We start from the raw sequence: 21,949 nt of genomic DNA on the forward strand, positions 1-21,949 counted from the left end.
TCGGGGGCGATCTCTTGAGCTGGCGTGATGAGGGTCAGCTGCGTTGTTTTTCGAACATAATCAATTAAAAGTCTTCGGTATACTCGTATTTAAATAATGTGCATTGGTACATAAGGATCAGTGCTATTGATTATAGTTGGGAAAGAATGTGAGCACATTTCATATGTTTTTCCGGCTGTCGTAGACATAATATGACATTATTTGCCTAACGTATAGATTTTAAAAGCTGTCAACATTTTCCGAACCCCCTTTTATAACTTCAAATTCACGTAGTAGTGCATTCATATCCTGGGATTAGGAGTTTTACTTGAACTAATCTTATTTATTGCGATAAACTAGGTGAAATGTCATCAGTAAGGCGCATTGTAAGCGAGATCGAACCGTTTTTTAATTAGAAAGAAAGACTTTAGGATTCAGTGACTTCTTTCGGCGTGTTTAAAACCAAGGACACATTCTTTTTGAGTCTGAAGACTGGGAAAGAGTAAAGCCACCTAAGGAAAACAACAGACAAAAAAATGAATAAAAAGCTCAGTAGAAAAATTATGGTTATGAAATGATGTGGTGAGAAATTTCATTCGATGGAATGAAACCAGTTAGAAGTATTTCAAGGAAGCCACTGCCTCATGACAGCAAAACATGCAAAGCTTGTCGCTTGAAGGGCAATAGAGGACAATAAAAATGCTTTTTGATGTCAGTGATAATTCAGAAAGCAATTTAATTTTATTGTGACAGAGTGTCGTCTTGCCTATATTGTGCAAGGAATTCCAATAACATATGTTGCACTTCGGGCCAGCCGAAAGTCTGGTGTATATAAAGATGAGATTAGGAAGTTTGCTGCGATAGGGTGGTTGGCAGTTGGTGCAAAACAGGGAGGGATAATTGGAGAGCTTTGGGAGAGGCTTCTGTCCCATGATGGAACATAGATGGGATGACGATGATGCACTTTTTGCATCCATCTGCACTTCTCATAGTAGGGTTTGTTTGCTTGGACAGAATGATGCGTATTGTTGTCTGTAAATCAAGTGAAGTTTGTATAATGGGGAGTCTGCAACCGTATCAAGTTCCTGTAAAAATTTTCTTTTTGATGTGGGCCAGTGGAACGTAGAAAATCATATAATAATAAACTGAAAGAAAGATTCATTTTTTTCATAAGCATATTTCTTTGCTATTACTGATCTGTCATGTTTCATTAATATCTTTCTGGAATTTCAGTAGTACTTAGGAACTCTTGCACACCACTTATAGCCGCATCTGCTGCAGGCTTGGCAGGCTTCTTACCTGAGTGCAGAACAAGAGGCCACATGCTAGACATGCCATTACATGCTGAAAAAAAAACAAAAAAACTAGGGAGACACTTTTCACCTTAAGAATATGATGCGATAGCCTTAAAGGGTCTCTACGGTTGCCCGAGGGTCCCCTGGCGCACGTACCCTTTCGCAGGCATAGACAGGCTTGTTGCCATCGCATACTACTTTATTATACATCGTCGCCCATATTAACTGGGGATGCTAACTATAGTGACCGTAATTAACGATGTGATCCTGTAATGTAATTTGCCAGTATTTAGTTTGAGGTGCCCATACAGGGCCTCCATTTATCTCATCAAATGAACATTCCTCAGTGGTGTAGAGGTTGCATGCTTTGCTCCCAACCTAAAGGACAGCGGTTTGATTCCGCTTGACCACCTTCTTTATTTTTTGGTGAAACTACCTTCCTAGGTCATTACCCTCATGACCAATCAGGATTTTCGTGCCACATTGATGCCGGGTTTTCCAACGAACATGACCTTTAATGCTATCGCATTGAAACGTTGAGCAATGCCACTGCATCCCAGGATGCTGATCATGCTTTGGCCCCTGACACAACCATGTCAGCATACTCCTGTTTCCATTCCTTATCGTCCTTCATGGCTTCTGCTGCACTGATATGGTTTTTGTACTGCACAGGAAAAAATCCTGCCAGTCCTGTATTTACTTGCACAATGGATGGACTTGTGATTTTTTTGTTTGCCAAAATAACAATTTTTGCCAAAAAATTACTTCACCCAATGAACGCACTCTTAAATTTCTTTATAATTACAGGAAAAATGCATTCGTTATGCAAGTAAATATGGGAGTTTATTTCCTCGCACACAAGCAGACGAGAATGCATGTATGAGCGCGCCATTATAAGGAAGGAGAAAAAGACACCATACCGATATATTCCACTTGCTTTACTGGGTCGCCCGTGCATTTTTTCTCTCCTTACCAACATTGCCAATATGGTAGCAATGCCAAGGAAGCAGAACCACCTCCACAATGAAAGAAATGACTGTTCCAATGACAGCTGTTTCGAAACCCCCAGAATAAGGTTTGTGCAGACACATACAGTGTCTACAATGATTCTTTCTGCTCTTCTTTCCTGCCTAGTGCTGTATTCACCTACTTAGTTTACAAAATAGATCACTGACAAGCTCGCAAGTCGGCAGTCTTAATTAGGAATAGTAAATATCAGATTCTTACGCCCATTCGCCTTTTATATGAAAGCACATGAAATACTAACCATTTATACACTGAAATGCAGTCTTGCAGTAAGCAATAATGAATATAGTTTTTTTTCTGCACCATTCTCAAACCTTCAAACCTCCTCCACTTAACACCACCAGTGTGATGTCAAGCAGGACAGACAAGACAGGCCCAAATGCAGAAATGCTTGCACAGTTTTGTGATGTGTGACCTGGATCCGGCTCCCAGTCATCCCACTGCCATTATGCTGTAGCCACTATTTTCCCAGAGGTCTACATTTACCTTGTCATGGAATCCACTCCCCTACGCCAAGAAACCACGGGTTATCCAACGGCTTCCACCTTGGTGGCTTGTTGTCAGCATTACAAAGACATATAGAGCACTTTTAATGAAAGCAAGCGTGGCACTATCATGATTTGGACAGCAAAAGGGAATATGTAATGAAGCGCCACATTTCAGTGCAAAAGCACTACTTCACTGGTCAAACCCAACCAAGAATTTTGTGCGTCCCTGATCTCGAAGAAGCAGAAATATTGCCGTGACTGGGTTTCGAACCCGTGGTGGCGCAAACAGATCAGCTTTGCTGTCCATTGCACGAGAGCACTATGCTATCGCCACAACCGATCACACCTCATGTTAAGCTGCAACGCTCTCTCTCGCTGTGCATTGCACACTGTCATCATCATCAACTTCTATCCGCAGCACGGACAAATCAGATCAGCTTAACCTCGATTAGAGCTTAACCTGAATCTAATATCGTCGCCAGACGTGCTGACGACGCAGCAAAGCAAAACCATAAGCCAATCAGGCGAAAAACATGCTTTCGCACATCTACCCGGTTTAACTACATTAAAACCCTGCCACTTTTTTCCGTGCCCACACCATTCACCCAATAAATATGTCACTACATCTGGGTACATACTATTCTATTCATCCAATGTTGTTCTGAGAAACCAAGGTGCAGCAGTTGCAACCAAAATCACTCGTTAGAAAAAGGTTTTTAATTAGAAATTCATAGCATGCTAAGAAGTTTCACATAATGTTGCATCACAAATTCTGAAACACAAACAACGATAGCTGAAATTTCGATATCTCTATATACTCCTTCGACTGCGACAGATACAAGCAGGAACACTGGTAGGACAGTATGTGTTATATTTCGTATATCTCGACAAATTGTACATAAACAAACATTCGTTTACAGAAATCACAAACATTGTAAAGTGTAAAAAAAAAATGCAAAGCACCTTATACGAACCACAATCTATAAATGGCACAGCAAGAAAAACTAAAGCAGATCTATAAACCGTACATGTACGCTTACATATATACAAAAAGCAAAAGAACTGTGACCGGGGAAATGAGCGGAAGATCATTCTTGCATTATTAACAACTTTCTGGCCTTGAGCTGCATGCATACAAACCTGCCATCATCTTCAACATATCAAAGTGAGTAGCATTCCAAGGTAGGACTTGAGAGGCATATTTTCCGAAAAAGTACAAAAGACACAAGAGGCTAAATGAATTATGACCAAATATGTCATTTCTTCTATAATCCCATACAACAGGACAGTCGCAACAAGGCATTCGTTCGTTACCTTAAGTTCTGTACATCACATACATACACACACACGAGCTCACTTTGTCCTGAAATCCCATGACTATTTCCTGATAAATTTCATGTGTGCTACATGCACAGCTTCAAGCATGAGTATAAAAAAACAACACACCTCTACCATGCAGCCAGTCAAACATTTCTTGCATACACAGTCAAGTTGTTGGGCCTGTTTTATTATTACCTAAAATGTGAAACCTACAGACGTATAGAGAAACATAAACAAGAAACACAAAAGTGCCTTAATTATGTTTTTCACCTACTCTTTCAGCACATCTTTTTTGCCATTTGCATTTTAATTGCATACGCATCTTCTTGAGTTGCGCCCTGTAGGCATGCTGTAATCAAGTCAGCTAAATTCGAGCACCTTTTTTAATTACCGTGGCAATAACAGGTGCCAACTGCCAGCTTCATTACTCTGGCTCCTGTTCGAAAGAGCTTTGCACAGAGGGTGTCTGAACAGGTGGCACCAAAACAAAACAAATGGTCGTGTTCTCTGACAAAATACTTGTGGACATGTTTCTCACCTAAGCGACGTGCTTTGCCCACGTGTACTATCTAGGATTAAAGTCTCCAGGATGCACAACTGATGATCTTGGCGTACAGCTGCAAAGTGTGCCAACGTTCGGCTGATTTCACTAGCACACATTAGAGAACCCAAGACCAACATTCACTTCCACAGATGTGGTCAGCAACCACCAGCTGGTAACGAAGTTACAAGCTTTGGCTGTTGCTTGCGTGTCCTGGGGACTTTTGTCCCTTATAGTGCATACGATGCTTGTATAGCAGCAATAGATGCTTGTGGTCCACACTGAGAGTGCCAGGCCTGCCTAGAGTGTGCAAGTGATGCACTGCTAAGCGAAGAAGGCAATATCTGTCGCAAGCATGATGCATTGCTTGTGCCTGCATGTCCTGCACATCTAGTGAACAAAAGTGCACTGTCTCTGCAACTCAATAGCTGTAACTCAAGTGTTGCTTTTTTTTTTTACTTGCAAGGCAATCATTACACATTCTAGGCAAGCTTTATGCGTCCTGTACTTGCATTCCAGTAACAATCATGTAAGTAGATAGGATGTCTGCGGAAAAACGATGTCACCTCCACAAAACAAAATTTCAATATTTCCAGGCCACGCTGCTGCAACAGCATGCGACTTATAGCAATATGACAGCACAGCTAAGTGCAGTGCTTTCTGTATATGGGAAACAAGTGCATTGGTAAGGTCTTTTCCAACGTAGAGTGCAGGTCATGTTCTCAAACACTCCCAATTAAATATGGTGTTAGCCCTGCTAACTGCAGGGAGGTTTTTACTTTGTCCTTGTGCATCAAGGACACATACAACAGAGTGAAATGCATGATTATCTGCACTGAAAAAGCAAAACAAAAGCACCTAAGAAATGGCTTTGAATGAGAATAAAGCGATTGATCAAGCAACAAATGGTGAAAGTAGCTGCAAACTGCCCTGGCAAGTGCAAATCACCATTGCCTCCACATCAGCTCAACTATCACAAAGCCTATAGTCCCAGAGCACAAATATTTTTTTAAAACTTTTCAACAGGTGTGATAGCATTACATTATGCACCCATTCATGCAATTCTAAGCGGCTTTCCTTTTTTTTTATTTTCTGTCTGCAATGACATTAATGAGCCTTCACAGCCTTCTTGGAGCATTGATATCGTTATGAAAGAGCCTATTTTGTAGCCGGTACTTCTAAAGGTATCACAAAGATTTACAAATAACTAAAAAAACTGAGTCACCTGTTAAGTGAATGAGATTTATAACTTTTGTCTCGTGCATGATGTTCTGTGCATGCCGCATAAACCAAGACTTTCCATTGTCATGATGGGTGTCATTCATGTGCGGTGCGGTCTTCTTGCTGAGGATAATAACCCTAGTCAGCCGCTGTCACTAAGCAACAGGTGGCAAAAGAAGTCAGCAGTCTTGCAGTAATAAATGGTGTAACAGACAACTTTTCACAGAGAAGCGACGTAACAAGTCACTTTTAAATGCTGCTACCACTGTTTCTCAAACACTCCTGCATTTTTATGCTAGTAGCAAGGTTAATGTGAAAGCTTTGAGGCTAAAGTTGACAGGAGCAGCTTTTGATTGCCTCTACATTAGTGATACCAAGCAATGAAAGGCAACTATAATGCATTCTGAATGATTTGACAACCATGGAATTCACGGAAGTGTGCAAAAGATGCTGTGCCTGAAAAAAAAAAAGCAAATACTGCTGAGTATAATGACCTAGGAACGAACAGCATGCCAACAACAAAATTAGCTCAAAGTCCAGTGGCTTTTGGCACAAGAAAATAATACATACGTTGAGTGCACAAAACAAAAAATTGGCGGTGGTTTAGCTCTGGTTAAACCTGGAGTGACGCGATAGCTACAGCTGGCCGAGTGGAACATGGTCACGTGACCAACCACGTGACGAATCACGTGATCAGCCAAGGCACCGCGCCGCCGGCAGCTGCTTCGCACCACGTGACCAACCACATGATAGCGTGACAGCGCAGCCACAGGGTTGTGCACCGCCACAGGGTTCCACGCCGCCACTGAAGGCTCGAAATGCTACTGTAATGTAGCTAGTAGCTATCGCTACAAAATAATAAAACAGTATTGACAGGTGACAAGCCCTTAATCGATTAGTACTTGAACTCTAGACAGATAGAGATTCAAGTAGGGGAACATGATCGCTGTTTTCAGCCAGGATAAGTCAGCGTACACGCTAACCAGTCAACACACAGCAGTGCTGTCAATGTGGTACGCTTCCACCATATAAAAAAAAAAATTAAAAGTGAGTACTTGACAGTGCTATGTACAGTGCTGTGTGAACTCTGCTTAATGCGACAGCACAGCCTGCTGACAAATCCTAAGGTTCGAGCCATCCATCCCTGAATCCATGAAGTAAAAAAAAAAAAAAAAACTATGAGTGATGAGGGCAGTGTTCCGTCGGATGCCCACATGCGATTGCTGATGGCGGGTCTCTCCGGATGCTGCTAGTATGGCACACCAAACTTGTCGTCTCCTGCCACGGATGCTAATGAACTGCTGGGAGGTCTGTGGCTGAACCCAGTTTGCTGGCAAAGTCCACTGTTAAGTCCGTGATGAACACATACACACACACACCACTAAGAGTCCTTTGACCATAGATGGTGGCTTAATTAGCACTCGAACTCTGATGCTGTTATTGCATTCAGGTCCTTCATGAGACCTTCGAGGTTTGCCATCTCTTGAGTGAGTTCTTCATTGTTGAAGGGCGACTGAAAGAAAGAAAAAATAAGGACTCCATAAGCATATTTTACGTCAGTCTTTCGTCAACAATTGTGTTCTCATCTGTCTGTCATGTATGACAATATGCAATGAATATATCTGCAACTTTTTATATAATTTCTTGCTTTTTTTTTAAATTGCTGCTTCAGGCAATGAGTAATACCCACTTCCTCCACTTTAGCAAATATCCAATAACTTCCCTTCTACCATTTCAAAATTAGCCCACAAGTAATATGTACAGGCGCGGCCAGAAAAATACGGAGCACAGGAATGGTCGCAGAACTGCGGAGAACTGCTTATGCGCGCTACCTAGCATGAGCGTCGGGAACTATGCGTGTCGGCTCGCGCAGAGAGGCGCTGGGGCACGGGCCCACCTTTTTGCCGCAGGCCTTTCACTGCTTAACGTATAGTCTGCATGCCTGCTGCAAAGGAAAGGCTGTGCGCTTCATAGCGCAACACAGCTTGGTGCTTGGCGCGCGATATCGACGAAACTCAGCCCACTCTAAGGAAGGCATCACCTGGAAGAATTGCTCGGAACAGCTCAGCATCTTTCGAGCAAAGATAACGGCAGTTTGAAGCAAAGAGTGCGCCTCGGTGGTGGGTACTCTCGCTGCGCGCGGAAAGCCAAGTGTTTTTTTCTGTTGTTGATAGGTGGCGCTTAGATGCAGTTTCTACTTGATTCGTCGCCTGTCGCGTGCTCCGTATTATTCTGGCCGCGCCTGTACTTTAGATAACTGCCATGAAATTGCTACCCTAAGACCCTTAAATACCCAATTTCCATCACAAAGGTACTTTTTCTTGATTGACCCTTTCTTATTACTTTTTCTTGTTCAAAGAGAAATGTGGATCTTGAACTTATAAACAAATGCCAAAATTTCGATTTTTCAGATGGCATACTGGGGTTCAATGTAATCTGAAGTACCTACCTACAAAGTTTAAAGGTCGAATTCAACCTCCAGCTACTAAAAAATAGATATAGTTGATGCCTCTAAAGTGCTGAAGAGGCAATTTCGAAGAAGAATGCAGCAGGACTTTGTGCCCGTTGTTTGCAGCAACAGTGTCCCCAATGACCGCCACAATGGTCTTGTTCAAAACCTGGTGCTCTTCCCTATACCCTGGTATTACTCACTATTGTGAAATGCTCTTAAGAACGTCCTACATTTCGCCATTTTATTCGCTACAATGACCTCCGAATGGCTGGTGCACGCACTTTAAATGCGATTTCCTCCACTTGATGTTTTTTTTACCAATATGACTAGTCATACGGAAGTTTTCATTATGTTTTTATGATGCAATTCCGATTAATCTTTTTCTACTGAATTCAAAAAGAACTAACCTACGGAGCTGTGCTATTTTTTTTTAACATATCTAATTTTGTGAACAATAATGTTGCTGCTAACTGATGGAAAACACAGTGTGAAAGAATGTGACAAGAGTGAACACACAAGACAGGATAGGCATGTTTTTTGTCAATTAGCGATGCACAAACTACAACAGACAAAAGCCCTGATTCAGCATATTTCTCTTACGTTGGGCTCTTTTCTGTGTCGCCAAACAGTGCCTGTCCCGTCTCGTGTGTTCCCTCTTGCCCATGTTCTTTTGCGCTGCATTTTCCATCAATTAGGAATGCCAACCTGCCAATACAAAAGTCCTCATTCAATAATGTTGCCTAATTATATTTAATAATTAAGGTGCCTCACCATAACTTAACATTTCTATATGATGATGTACCTCAATAACAATATAAATAGCCCAGCTTTGCGTGGCCGGTCTTTGGCTACAGCTTCACTTGAAAAGGAACCAAAAAATAATGCGGGAAAGTGTATTAATATCCCAAAAGAAACTACCTAATTAGGCTTCGTTATTTCCCCATAATATGGGAACTAATTGATACATACTAAAACTATTTATATTTTTGAAAACAGGGGGGGGGGGACACACACCTGATTTCAACATGGTACCTCTAATAATAAAAATTTTCTTTTATGACCCACATCTCCCCTCAAAGGCACACTAACGACGATATAGTACATCACCCAGTGGGGAAAGTCCAGAGGTCACAGTCTAGACAATAACAGTCACTGCTTTTTGCTTCCATGTAGCTGCATTTTCTTCACATGAACGGTGTCATCGTCTGCCCGCTGCTTGTATTTGCTTCACTCTCAGTGTGACTGTTGACATCACTTGTGATGTCACTACAGCAATCCTGATTGGGAAGTTGTGCGTGCTCTTATTAAGGCAGAAGTCTGTTTTGCTCCACATAGTCATGCTGGTTTACTTATTGCTGTGAACCATTGTAAGCAAGCATGCTCATGTCAGTGAACAAATTGATGCACAGAGTGTTATTACATGATGCGAGTAGCTTATGGGAGCCCTGTTCTCTAATTCTGCATTGCATGAGCAATTAAAACTTTCAGAGCACAGCTAAATATTGTAATTTGTCTATACAATTTCAGCGTCTCTTTAAGCCCGTCCCACCCAGAGGCGTACTCCGAGGATTATTGCAGTTATTCTGTGAGCAATATAGCAAACTGCCAAACATGCAAACAATATGCGTCTAATATTTGTGGCCTTATAACCAATGGTACAATAATATACATTTATAAACACTTACAAAAAAAAGAGAAAAAAAAAGTAAAATTAGATGTACCGCCAGATCTTCCTCCTTCTTAGGGGTGTGAGCAGTAGAAGCGGAAGATGAAGCGTCCCTATTGTTGATGCTGCGCGGAGAGGCCACCACTCGGGACTTGAGGCCAGACTGCCTCCCAGGGCTCTGCTTGCTCGACGCCCCCGCAGATGACGTGGACGTGGCCACCGAAGCCTTCTTGTGTGGACTACTGGTCACCTGCTGGGGCCGCACTACTGCACCAGGGGCAAACCAAATTATGGCAAAGGCTGTAAATTCATCCCCAGGTGACCATCCATCCAATCGTGCGATAGGTGATCTTGACCAGTTGGATGAATCTTGTTAATACATATTCTCAGCCTAGTTGGTTTCTTGACACCTTTGGGAACAATGCAACAACAGGACATGCAGGCGTATGTCCAGTAACCAACTAGGCCCGAAACAAAGACGCCAAGCTACCAATTAGGCTGAGACCAAAGATGTCAATCAACGAACTAGGTTGAAAATATGTGTTACCAGTGATATGACTGACCGAGGTCACTTTGGAGCAGCTTTTGGAGCAGCCAAAAGTGCCTTTTGGTGCAGAAAAGTTGCGAGCATTGGCACAGACATATAACGTTTTTTTCTGGTGTATAAGTAGCGCCACTGCGACCCAATGTGTAAAAAAGAAGAATTGAGTTATTATACAGTTTTAGCACAGTGTGATCTGCTACCGTGATCCGCTTTCGCGGGGAGCTGGGGACCCAACAACGCCTGTGCAGTGGTCGGTGTGTCCCCAGTGTCATCTCTGTGTGCGCAGATAGCTCACCGCATATGTGGCTAACGGTAGCACTATGGTAAAAGTTTTTAAAATATTGTCCTCCGGCCACAGTCACATAATCTCACAAGAACCAGACTGAATGCAGCGGCGGCATGAAGTGCGCGCCACCGCCGCATCCAGTCCAGTCATATTCTCGAAAGTTTCGAATGCAGTGCCACATCCATATGGCTTCGCGCACATCGTGTGTTGTTTTTACTGAACACGACAGCGCTTGCGAGGTGAAGAAGCTACAATGCAAAACTGAAATTGCGTGCCATTGAATATGCACCGGAGAATGGAAACCACGCAACAGGGAGACAGTTCGACACGAGTGAAAAAAAATTATCCAGCACTATCCGCTACTTTTTGATGTGGCAATGAAGCGAACCCCAAAATCGACTCCCACTGAGAACTCAGTGGCAGTGTGCCACTTCCCCACTTCAGCTGAGCAATTGCGTGGAGGTCAGGACTAGCGCTGTTTGTGAATGTTCTTGCCATGCACATTTCCAGCGTGCCCTGCACACCACGGGATGACCAGAGTAACATCCATGCCACAAGTGCACAAGAAATGGCAGTAAATGCTTGTTGCCTTAAGTTTGTTAATGCCCTTATTTTCAGAGTTGGTGCTACACGTCCACATTTAATGTCATTATATGAGTCACGATGCCAACAACACCTCTAAGGCAGTCAAGAATTTTACCTAAATAAAAACATTCATTTCAATGTAAAAACGTAAAGTAAAAGTAATTTTGCGGAAAACAACACTGTTTATTGCTTAACAAGTAGAAAATGTAGCCATTAGCTTGCACGCAAGTGCACAGGCCGAGAGTATCTGTCAGAAGTGCCGGTAAAAATGGTGCCCATCGCATCGAAAATGCATCAGAGGTGCCTCATCTGACTGAAAGTTATGCATAAACCATTTACTACTGGACAGGAAGGTGCTATTAACAGAGTTGTATGCTTTTCTGCATGTGGAATGGGGACGAGAGTATGCGTTGCTCGGGCAAATTAGTTATATGGTGAACTCATTAGGTCGTGAATGGCAGTAAGGCTAATATGTCATTAAATTTGAGTGTTTGGAACCACGCGAATGGCATTAAAACTTAAGGCAGTAAGCATTTAACGGCGTTAAATTTGTTCTTGTGACTGATAAATTCCTGCATGCTGCAGGCCTATTTCACTTCTCTGTTTTTATTACGTACGGCGACAACAGGCCCGGCCAGCATGATATGCAGCGTGCATATGTTCACGAGGGATAACATGCGGCACCCGAGAATTATGCTCTAAACTAAATACGGAGTTTTGGCACAGGCTTGGTGCAGATTACTTGTATTTTGCCATAATGTAGCAGCATGTAGCAGGCTTTACCTTTTGGTGCAGTTTGGCACAATTGGTGCAGCAATCACTTCACTGCATTACCAAGATTAATTTTCAGTAATGAACACTACTCAAGCACAGAGTACACACTTGATTTTGAAAGTGGCAATGCAAGTTTCAGTAGACATGGTGAAACAGGCTGCAACGGTCATGAGATTATATTGTTGCTGTTGACAGAGTTACCATAGAATCACATGGAGTCCTAATAAAGGCAAACCTCCAGCTGTTCAAAAGTAACTTGTAGAATCTTCCATCTTTTAGCTCACATCCACACATACATAGACACAAAATAACACAGACGAACAGTGTGGTGTCCACAGAGGGGTTTCTTTCTAGCCATCTCATATCATTATGGACACATCTTAGCCAAAAGGCACATGCTAAATGTTACACCTCTGATTGTGAATGGCAGAGAAATATCATCCTAGTAAAGCAGCTGCGAATCAGCTTCAGTTTTTTTAGGGCAAGATGTATTAAGATGGGAGCCACTTGAAATGAGGAGGAGAAAGTTAAAGCTTGAATTATTTCATAACATTGACTACAACAAAGTTCGTATTCAAATAGGAAAGTACACTTTCTATCTGCACAACAGGCCTGAGCACATTGATCACGACCATAAAGTACGCAAATTGAGAAGCAGAAATGATTTAGGCATTAAAATAATTATTCTTCCAAACACTGTTTGAGAGTGGAATGCTCTGCCTCCATTCAGTGTTAGCACTGCTGAAAGTGTAGTGTTTGCATCAACTGGGCTCTAGCAATGACAGTGCCTTTCACTTGAAGATTTATTGGAAACACACTGTTCTTCCTAATTTTATTCTCCCTATGTCCCTTTCTACTGATATATCACGATTGCAATCGAACCCCAGTTCTGCATTCCTCATGTTGGCCTCCCCCTCCCCTGCTCACCTATATGCTTTGGCTGGGGTGTAGACGGAGCGCTCTGTGGAGGCGGTGCGGGCACACTGAAGCTCTTGAGGGGGTTGCCCGCATGCACCCGCTTGGTCAGTGTTCCCGTCTCGGGGGCGTTTGCTGGAGGTGGCGGCCCTGAAGGGGGTGGGCCAATGGAGGGGCCCGAGCTGAGTGACAGCAGCGGACCCCCACCTGTTCCCACCAGGGCGTTGCTGTAGGCCGGCATCTGGCTGGTGCCCATGGTGGAAGCACCCGGGTGGCACATGCCCGGGTTCAACACAGGCTCATATGTGGGGTTCCCGCAGCCCATGAGGCCTCCCTTCTGTGGACTGGGGCCCTCGTGACCTGTACAGTTTTTAAGCACAGGATGCAAAAGCGTTCGTGCATCTCAAGGTGCACAGTACGCACATCATATTTGATGCACCTTTACACACACATAGCAAACCTTACAAAGCATTAAAGGATGCAGGACAGCAAGTTTTGGTAGTGTCTTTTTTCCTTCTGAATGCCACATGGAATTCACCTCCGCCCAGTAAACAATATATAGTTCAGGTTTTTTTTTTCCATGTAGTTTCAGTTTCAACAGTTGAATGGTAGCTGTGATGTCACAGATGTGTTTGATCAATGTTGAGGTCATGCGAAGCATACATACAAAAACTACAGTATAATACCTGCATGTTCTTTCTGTCATTTCAGCTCTTGCCATGGGCTGGTTGTAATAGTGGGAGTTAACTAAAATGATAAAGCAGCGATTATACCAGTTTTTGTATGCCTCACCTGACCTTAATGTTGCCTCATCTGTGCCACATAGAACCAATTAAAACAGCAGGACAGAAACATTAAACTAGAGCTTATTTATTCGGTGCAGGCGATTTCCATGTAGTAATTTATGTACGTCAATGTCTGATGCACAATTACAAAGAAAAAAAAAACACAACCTAATATTTCGTGTTCTTATTTCTTTAAACGCAGTAGAATGTAGGGCTTAACTGCAATTGCCATGAAATTACAGACACAAATACCTTAGCCCAGCTCTGCCTCTCCCTGTTGGTGCCAAACTCCAAGCTAGTGGATGTAGTGTAGAAATGCAATACATTCAACAGGCACAGATGCTCCAATAGCAGTATGCAACTGGCATCATACTTGGTTATTTTAACGCGATAGTGTTAAAGGCCCTGTTTTGCAGAAAATTCGGTGGCGGTGTTACCGGCGATGTGAGCCGATAAATAGGGCGGCGAAGGGTGGTGCGCAGGCAGCCACCACCAGAGAAGCAAGCTAGGTGGGCTACCTAGGTCACGTGACCTTGTGGCAACATCACAACCTGCCCATCGAATTGTGAGAAAACTGGCTACCGTGGTAGGTGGCAGTTAAATCAATGGCTGATTGTGACAGGTTGCTCGGGAAGATTAACTTAGTTTGCACAAGACCCATCAATGACATCACCTGCCATCGCAGGGCAGTGACACATCTCTTAATTACTGCACAAGAAGTGGTATGAGGACTCCCCGAGGCATATGAATGTACAGATGGAAATGACCAATTCCACATATATGGGCATTAACTCATGCATGCTATCATGTCATATACTTAAAGCAGAGCTTAAGTGTTCCCTCCAATTTTTTTTTTATGATATCACTAGCTGGCTACTGAAAATTTATTGATATCAAAGGGTGGCTGCCAGTAACCATTTGCAATTACTGCTTTTCTTTAAACTCTTTTCTCATGGGCTCTCCAGTGTGCTATGCACAACCATTCAAGCCCCTGAGGCTTAGGCTAACCTGGTGCTATTGCACACCCAGCAACCTTTCTTTTTTTCACGTTTTCATGAAAAATTTTTATCTTTCATAATTCTCAGGGTAAAAGTCGGGCTTCTTTTTTTTTTTTATTCTAAAACAAGCCAGAAATTAAGATTTTCTCGAAACTGCTCCACAATTTTTTTTCTTCAGGTGATGTTTTCAGAATTAAAAGATTTACCTAATTCCAACCATCGTAGCTGCAGTGCCACATACAGGCTGAAGCAAGGAAGAGACAGCATAGCACTGGCTAACAGCCTGTGTCCTCTTTGCTTCATCTTGTCTGTCGTGCTGCAGCTACAGTAGTCCTAACCAACTTGTCTAAATTGTTCAGCATGATCACTCATTCTCTTGCAGAACATAAAATTCTATTACACCAAGAAAAGGATACAAAACTTAATTTCAACAAGGAAAAGTTCATAAACTCACACATTGCCTTTTGTTCTTTTGGGAAACATTTTTCTTCTACTTTGGCGAATATCTACATATGCTGCATGAGAGTTGCAGCTAATTTCAGCATGGTAGCTCAGTTCAGGTGTTTCTGGTGGCAAAATATACCCTACAAGGGCTTGGCCTGAACCTTCTGAAACCTTCCTGGGGACAGGAATCAGAAAAAAAAGAATCAGGTTTACCCCGCTCCCCTATAAAAGGGGCCACCTCTTCACTTATGGACCAATAAATCCTTATTGTGAACTTATTTGCTTCTGTGGGCCATCCGTAACAGAACAGCACGATGTGGGTTGCTGGAACAAACTAGCAATAACTCGTGTTGAAAAGATCGCATACGAGAAATTTATATTTTATTCCACTCTCAAGACAATCACAAATCTAGAGCAAGCAAAATTGTTTTTGTTTGTGAAAATTCTTGAAGCAGCCAGCTGTTTGAACTGTGAAGTGGTACTCGTTGCACTTCCGACAGCATTCGCTGTTTTTTTCCTGTGCTTTGTACACTAAACATTTGCGTGATATTTTCTGCTATGCCATCCTTTGAAGGTAGTATTTGGCAATCGAAATGATGCCATTGACAAGCCTGTAGACTCATTTGGGATGCAGCTACAGCCGTTGTATAGCATCGACACAGCCATGGGAACGATCTTTTCGAAGACATGAAATTTCCTCTCGGTGTAACACATTCTTTTTAAATCATTTTTGGTAGGATATACATGTGATATAAACAGCGAAATACATCAGAGTGATGAGTATTCCCTTGCATACTTTCAGATTTCCAAGCAGGGGCTCAAGCTATGTTTGAGATGCCAAGCTCAGATTCCGAGTAATAATTATCACCTCGCAGATCAAGTCACACTCATTGCTTTCATCACCATCTAAAAGTTTAGGATATTTTGAGTCTGCATCCTCCCCACAGCCAAAATGCAGCACAAGAATTTCAGCGCCCCTGAAACTTCAGTCTTCCTGCAATGCCATGGACGTGTTCAAAAGAAGTGGCAAGAAAACAATTTTTTTAGTGCAAAAGCACTACTGCAGATGTACCAACCCCGAGCAAGAATCGTGCCATCTTGTCTTGTGCGCGAGAGCTTGCTCGGGCCGAGCAGCATGGGTCGCACAATCCCTACTGGTGGCTGTGCTAGAAACAGCTACCTGCCAGTGTATCAAGACTCGCCGCGATCTATGAATGTTAAGTAGAGCATGACCAATTCTGCATATATGAGAATTAACCCATTAAAGCTATTGCATCATACCCTTAAGGCAAAGCTTAAGATTGCCCTCCAGTTGAAGAATAAACACTTGCTTTCACACGGCTACTCAGTTTAACTATGATAAACCCTTGCCACTTTTTTTTTCCTGCAATGTATTTTCAGAACCAGTGGGCAACTAGTGCCATCTGGCATGAAAACTCCTATATAAAAATTAGCAGCCAAGCATCTGGCACCATTTGCTTTTGCGTATTTAGAGTGAATATTTTAAAGCTAGGATGGCAAATCACTATCTTTGCAAGCAATAGTTAATGAGTTAATAGTATTAGCCTTTAAAGGGAAACTGAGGGCAACTTGTCCAGTTATTGTTCTCACTAGCACATTCACCTCAATGACACATTTATCAGCGAGCAAATCTTGCTCAAAAATTTTCCTGCCAGCTGAATCAAACTTGTGACGTCCTTAAAAAACAAGCTTCGTTTTTTTTATTCTAAAACCATCCAGATATCGGGATTTTCCTGAAAGTGCTCCACAATTTTTTTTTTCAGGTCATGTTTTCAGAATCAAGAGATTTACCTAATTCCGAGGAAGGGTTGCCACCATTTTGAATTGAATAGCAAGCTATAAAGCTGCGACCAAAAAATCGGTGTCGACGCATGCATTTTACTTGTGAAATCGGCCGTTGATGGAGACACCTGTATTTCGTTTTTTGCTCCTTTCTATAAATTACAAAAGCTCCGCTTTGGGCGAGAGCGGACTCTTTGTAAGTAGAACGCAATATCCTATTGACAGACCATTTGTCTTCAGTGCCCATTTAATATGAGCATGCAGAAGACCAGGAAGAGAAATGAGATCAGACAGGCTGACAACTGCCACCAGATAACACTCGCCTGTCTCTGAAAAGAAGAGAGCAAGTGTGTATTGAAAAGGAGACAAGGAAAAAACTCAAAGAAAAGAAACAAAACAATGAGAGATGAACACCCTGAAGTAAGAATGACAGGAATGAGGAAACGTCTATGACTGGAGAAATCTATGTACAAAAATGAAAAAGACAACATGTCAGTAGTCACTGCAGGGGAACGCAATGCTGCAAAAACAGGTCATATATGCAGCTGTTAAGCTGACGTAATATTACAGACTTCAAAGAGGGGACAATTTGCTGGGTAGTGATGAAGTGCTCAAATGAAAACATTATCTAGGACAGTATGAGAAAAAAGTGGTATGGATTTAACGTAGTTAAACCGAGTAGACGTGCAAAAGCAGGTGCTCATTCTTTAATTGGAGGGGCCACTTAAGCTCCACCTTAAGCGTATGACATGATAGCTTTAGTGGGTTAAAGCCCATATATGCAGAACTGGTCATTCTCTACCTAATATTCATTGATTGTGGAGAGTCCTCATGCCACTATCGGCGCAGTGGTTAAGAGATGTGCCACTGCACTGGCAGGTAGTTGTTTCTATCACAACGACCGGTAGAGACTGTGTGATCCATGTTGCTCTTCTCGAGCAACCTTTTGCGGCCAATCATTAATTTAACTGCTATTTGCCAGGGCAGGTTGTGATTATGCCACAAGGTTATGCAACCTCGGTGGCGCGACACCCTCCTTTCATTGGTTACAGCTGCCGCGATGCTCCTCCGAACTCACCCGAGCTCTTCCCATTAGCTGCAGCTTGCGTGACACTCCTCCAAACTTATCCGGGCTTACCCGAGTAAATCGAGTAAGCTCTGGTTAGTTCGGTCCACAAGACAAGAGGCGCAGACAAGACGACGATTCTTGCTTGGGGTTGGTATGTCTGGAGTGGTGCTTTCACACTAAAACCACAACAGGCAATATACTCCAATAAAATCCATTATCCGGTGTTGACGCTGGACATTAGAATGCCAGCTGCTCAGGGAAATGTGTAGCTTCATGATTTCAGTCACAAAATGGATGGCAATGAAAGACACTAGAAATTATTTTTGCAGAACTGTCAAACAAACAGTGTGCCAAGCACTGCCACCAGAAGCTAATGACAATATTTTCGCATGAGGATAGTCAGTATAGGGCCCCCAGTGCATTCTTGTCATAGGCCAGCCATCAGACAAAAAAAAGGCAAAGTTTTGCAGATAACAGAGCTTATCTATTTCTACACGGTGGATAATTTCAAATTTCTCAAGAAATGTAGAAAAATGAATGAGGAAAAGTAATGCATAATGCATATGTACTCAAATAATGATGGGAGCACATTATAACCCTCGCATTCACAGTGAACCACACATGGTGAAGCACCAGCTGCATTTGGCAGCAATGCCGCAAATGTGCAGCCACGACTAGCACATGGCGATGCTATTGCCGCTTTATGACTTCAGATATTGAGTCGTCACTGAAATTCGCGTCAGCATGGTATACTGTCTTTATCTGCTCAGGTGTTTTATTATTTTCAGACAAAGCGCCTTGCTTTGGTTCTTCACACAATGATGCACTCTGCACACTGCTGCAGTCGCCACTCGCCACATGCCATGCCACAGCAGGTAGAGGCCCAGTGCCGGTGTGCGCTCTCATCCAGTCCAGCCATGGCCACACAGGCTTAAACCCTCGCCACTTTCAATCTCTTTCTCTCTCTCCTCCGCCTGCCGGTATGCCTTCTTTCCTCCTCTCTACCTTCACCTCCTCATGCTTACTTCAGCTCTTAATTTTGGCACTTTCTTCCCGTTCCCCCTCTTACTCCTTCCTTCCCTGGACAACGCCAAAGCCGTGATTTAGGTTGCTGTAAAAATATTTCCTTCACCACCACCAAGTTTCAAAGCTGATGCGTACCTGTGTGAAGTGCATCGATGGTCACGTGGGCCCGGGGTATGTTGTACTGAGTCCTTGGGTATATGGGACGGCCTACATTAATGGAGCTTCCTTCTAGGCCAGTGTTCATGCTGCCATTGGTAACAGCAGCTGGTCCCATGGCTGTGGAAAAGGTCATGAGAAATGTACATGTCTTTGACAGGTAGTAGTGCCATTATGACCAATATGAGAGGGAACAAACTGTTCACACAAAATTGCAAATTCTGCAATATTTGTCCACTAAACTTAAGAATTACTTTGGATATTATATGCCAAGAGAAAAACTAGCGAAAAAACAGTACAAACTGTTTTTTTCACGCATAATTATAGTTTAACCAATAAACGATTGCTCAAACTTGGCTCCCTCTCATATTGCTCATGACTGTACATTTGAATAATTACAGCATGTAAGCAAAAAATATTTTTCTCTGCAGTGAAAAGATGTAGTCACACTTTTGCAAACCCTATGTAAAGAAACCACAAAATGTCCACAGAGTTCAAACCTACTCACCTAAAAATGTTAAGAATATGCCCTAAGAATTTGCATGTTAGTTTAGAGCTTTACTGCTAGAACTCTTATTACTGAATGTGTAAAACCAGCAACCACAGATCTCTGCCCTGAGGAAACAATAAGGCAGTGTGACGAATGTAGAAGTTGTCAACAAAGTCTGCACAGAGGTTAATGGTGTAGCACTGCGTTTAACGTTAGCTGTGGTTCAGGGTGAAGCATGGACAAAAACTAAGGTTGCATTTACCTCAAAATCCATCATTCAAATTTGTGTCTTTATATACTTTAGTGCAGGCAACCTTCTACAGAAAGCAGACTTGTTGATGGCAACCACAACCTCTTTTGCAAACTTTATGCTGTTTCAGGCCATATTAAACAAATTCTTCATAAGCATTTCCAATCAAAATGAGGCTTCAAGGTACAACAAAAATGTATCCATTTTCATTTGAAAACAGGAGCTACGTGGGATACTGAATTCATGCGGAGATATGGTAAGCAGTAGGGTGTGCACAAGGACATAAACGGGTGGACACAGGATAAATATACTCACATGCTTTACTAGAATCGGGCAGTGACTTCCGAGAGTCAAGCGGTAACATCATGGGCTTAGTGCGTGACGATTTCGGCAACAGCGGCTTATCAGTTTTGCCACTGTCGTCGCTGCTTAACTGGTCTGTGCAGGGGTGGAGAAACGATAGGGGAAAACCAAAAGGGGGGGCACAGACAACATCCATGCATCAACGTTCATCATGTGATGGAAAGAGTGGATGGGTGAATGTGGGTATACAAACAAACTGAACTCAACGAAACAAAAATGCAGAGACACAAAAGTATAGTGGGTGCTTTGAAAGACAGTGTGTCATCACAAGCAAACAGATGTGCTTGGTGTAGGCAGCTCATTGTTATGTTTAGATCTCTGTTTCAAATTCAAGAATGCAAGGATCCATGAGAAATTCACTGCTGCAAGACTTTTTAGTGCCACAGCCAGAGCACACTCCTTTCAAGGAAAGCAAGATTTGTCACAAGTATAATGCTGCAGACAGATTTTAAAAACACTTCCGAGCCGGCAAAACGCTGTACTTGGAAGGTGAAAAGGCATGCTTTGAAAGCCCTACAGGTACCAATTTCCTAATAATTAAGTTCATTCACAACAATGACAAACTTCAAAAGCTCTAAAAAGGTGATATACAAGAAAGTGGTCAGTCTAATGACCAAGTTTTGGTCAGCTTACTGATCCGTTAAAAAATATTTATACTATTCAGACTCCATTCAAGGATGTTACGTTACATGACAACTTCACCCATTTTCACCTTACTTACTGAAAAGCGGAGAAACAAACAAAGCGTGACATTCTTTTATGAAATAAAAGCGAGGATGCAGACTGTTGGTGCGTTATCACATGCAAAGCCTTATAGCATTATGCATGATGCATTATAGCAATCATTGTTATGACAGTCGACTGACCAAAGATCCACCGTTTAGTTAGCAGGTAATTCCAAGCCTCAATGCTTGAGACTTCTTTGTGCTAGCTATAGCCTATTTTTTTCAAATCTTATGTAAATCCAGTCACCCTATCTGAGAACCAGGCTATTTTTTTGGTGATGTTAGTCTCAGCGCTACTCACTAAACATAACCTTGCAAGGATACCCAGGTTGGTGGTAAAATTACGATGACATGCTAGCACCTCATTGCATTCATCCCCCGTTACATTGCTATAGATACAGACACAGTAGCTTATGAGCTAGTTGGGGTCAACTGGGCTACATCTACATTTGACTACACACAGAAAAGTGCTGCCTCTATGCTGGAAGGCATTGCCACACTGGGATCAAGAATACAAGCATTCTGGCCGTGTATGACCATGCAATGTTCAGCACACATGCACATGTGAATAATAAGTACAGAACAAACATGCCAAGCAGATAAATGCAAAGGAGGGTTCATGCATGGGAAAAGGCAAGATCACGAAGCATACAGCCAGCCGGTAAACCGTGAATGGTAAACCACTATGAGGATCCACTTTCTTTGGCTCTCTACTCTGCTAGGTGAGCACTCTCATGACAGTTTCTCG

At 42.6% G+C, this 21,949-nt stretch overlaps 1 protein-coding gene across 9 annotated transcripts in view; it reads right to left on the reverse strand.

Annotated features, from left to right (window-relative positions):
• Positions 1–3,484: 3,484 nt before the first annotated feature.
• The window catches only part of fra (neogenin protein frazzled), a 503,762-nt gene continuing 485,297 nt past the window's right edge, over positions 3,485–21,949 (reverse strand). For 5 of the 9 annotated variants that reach the window (XM_077627836.1, XM_077627838.1, XM_077627835.1 and 2 more), the window contains 5 exons: positions 20,429–20,551; positions 19,353–19,493; positions 13,105–13,452; positions 10,044–10,255; positions 3,485–7,383 (listed from right to left, as the gene is read on the reverse strand). In XM_077627836.1, the coding sequence (XP_077483962.1) occupies positions 7,285–7,383; positions 10,044–10,255; positions 13,105–13,452; positions 19,353–19,493; positions 20,429–20,551 (923 nt within the window). In that variant the 3' untranslated portion in view covers positions 3,485–7,284. The remainder of the gene's footprint in view (positions 7,384–10,043; positions 10,256–13,104; positions 13,453–19,352; positions 19,494–20,428; positions 20,552–21,949) is intronic. The other 4 variants (XM_077627841.1, XM_077627840.1, XM_077627839.1 and 1 more) reach the window with 2 other exon arrangements.

The sequence above is a fragment of the Amblyomma americanum genome, chromosome 6, assembly GCF_052857255.1.
Source record: "Amblyomma americanum isolate KBUSLIRL-KWMA chromosome 6, ASM5285725v1, whole genome shotgun sequence".
NCBI lineage: Eukaryota > Metazoa > Arthropoda > Arachnida > Ixodida > Ixodidae > Amblyomma > Amblyomma americanum.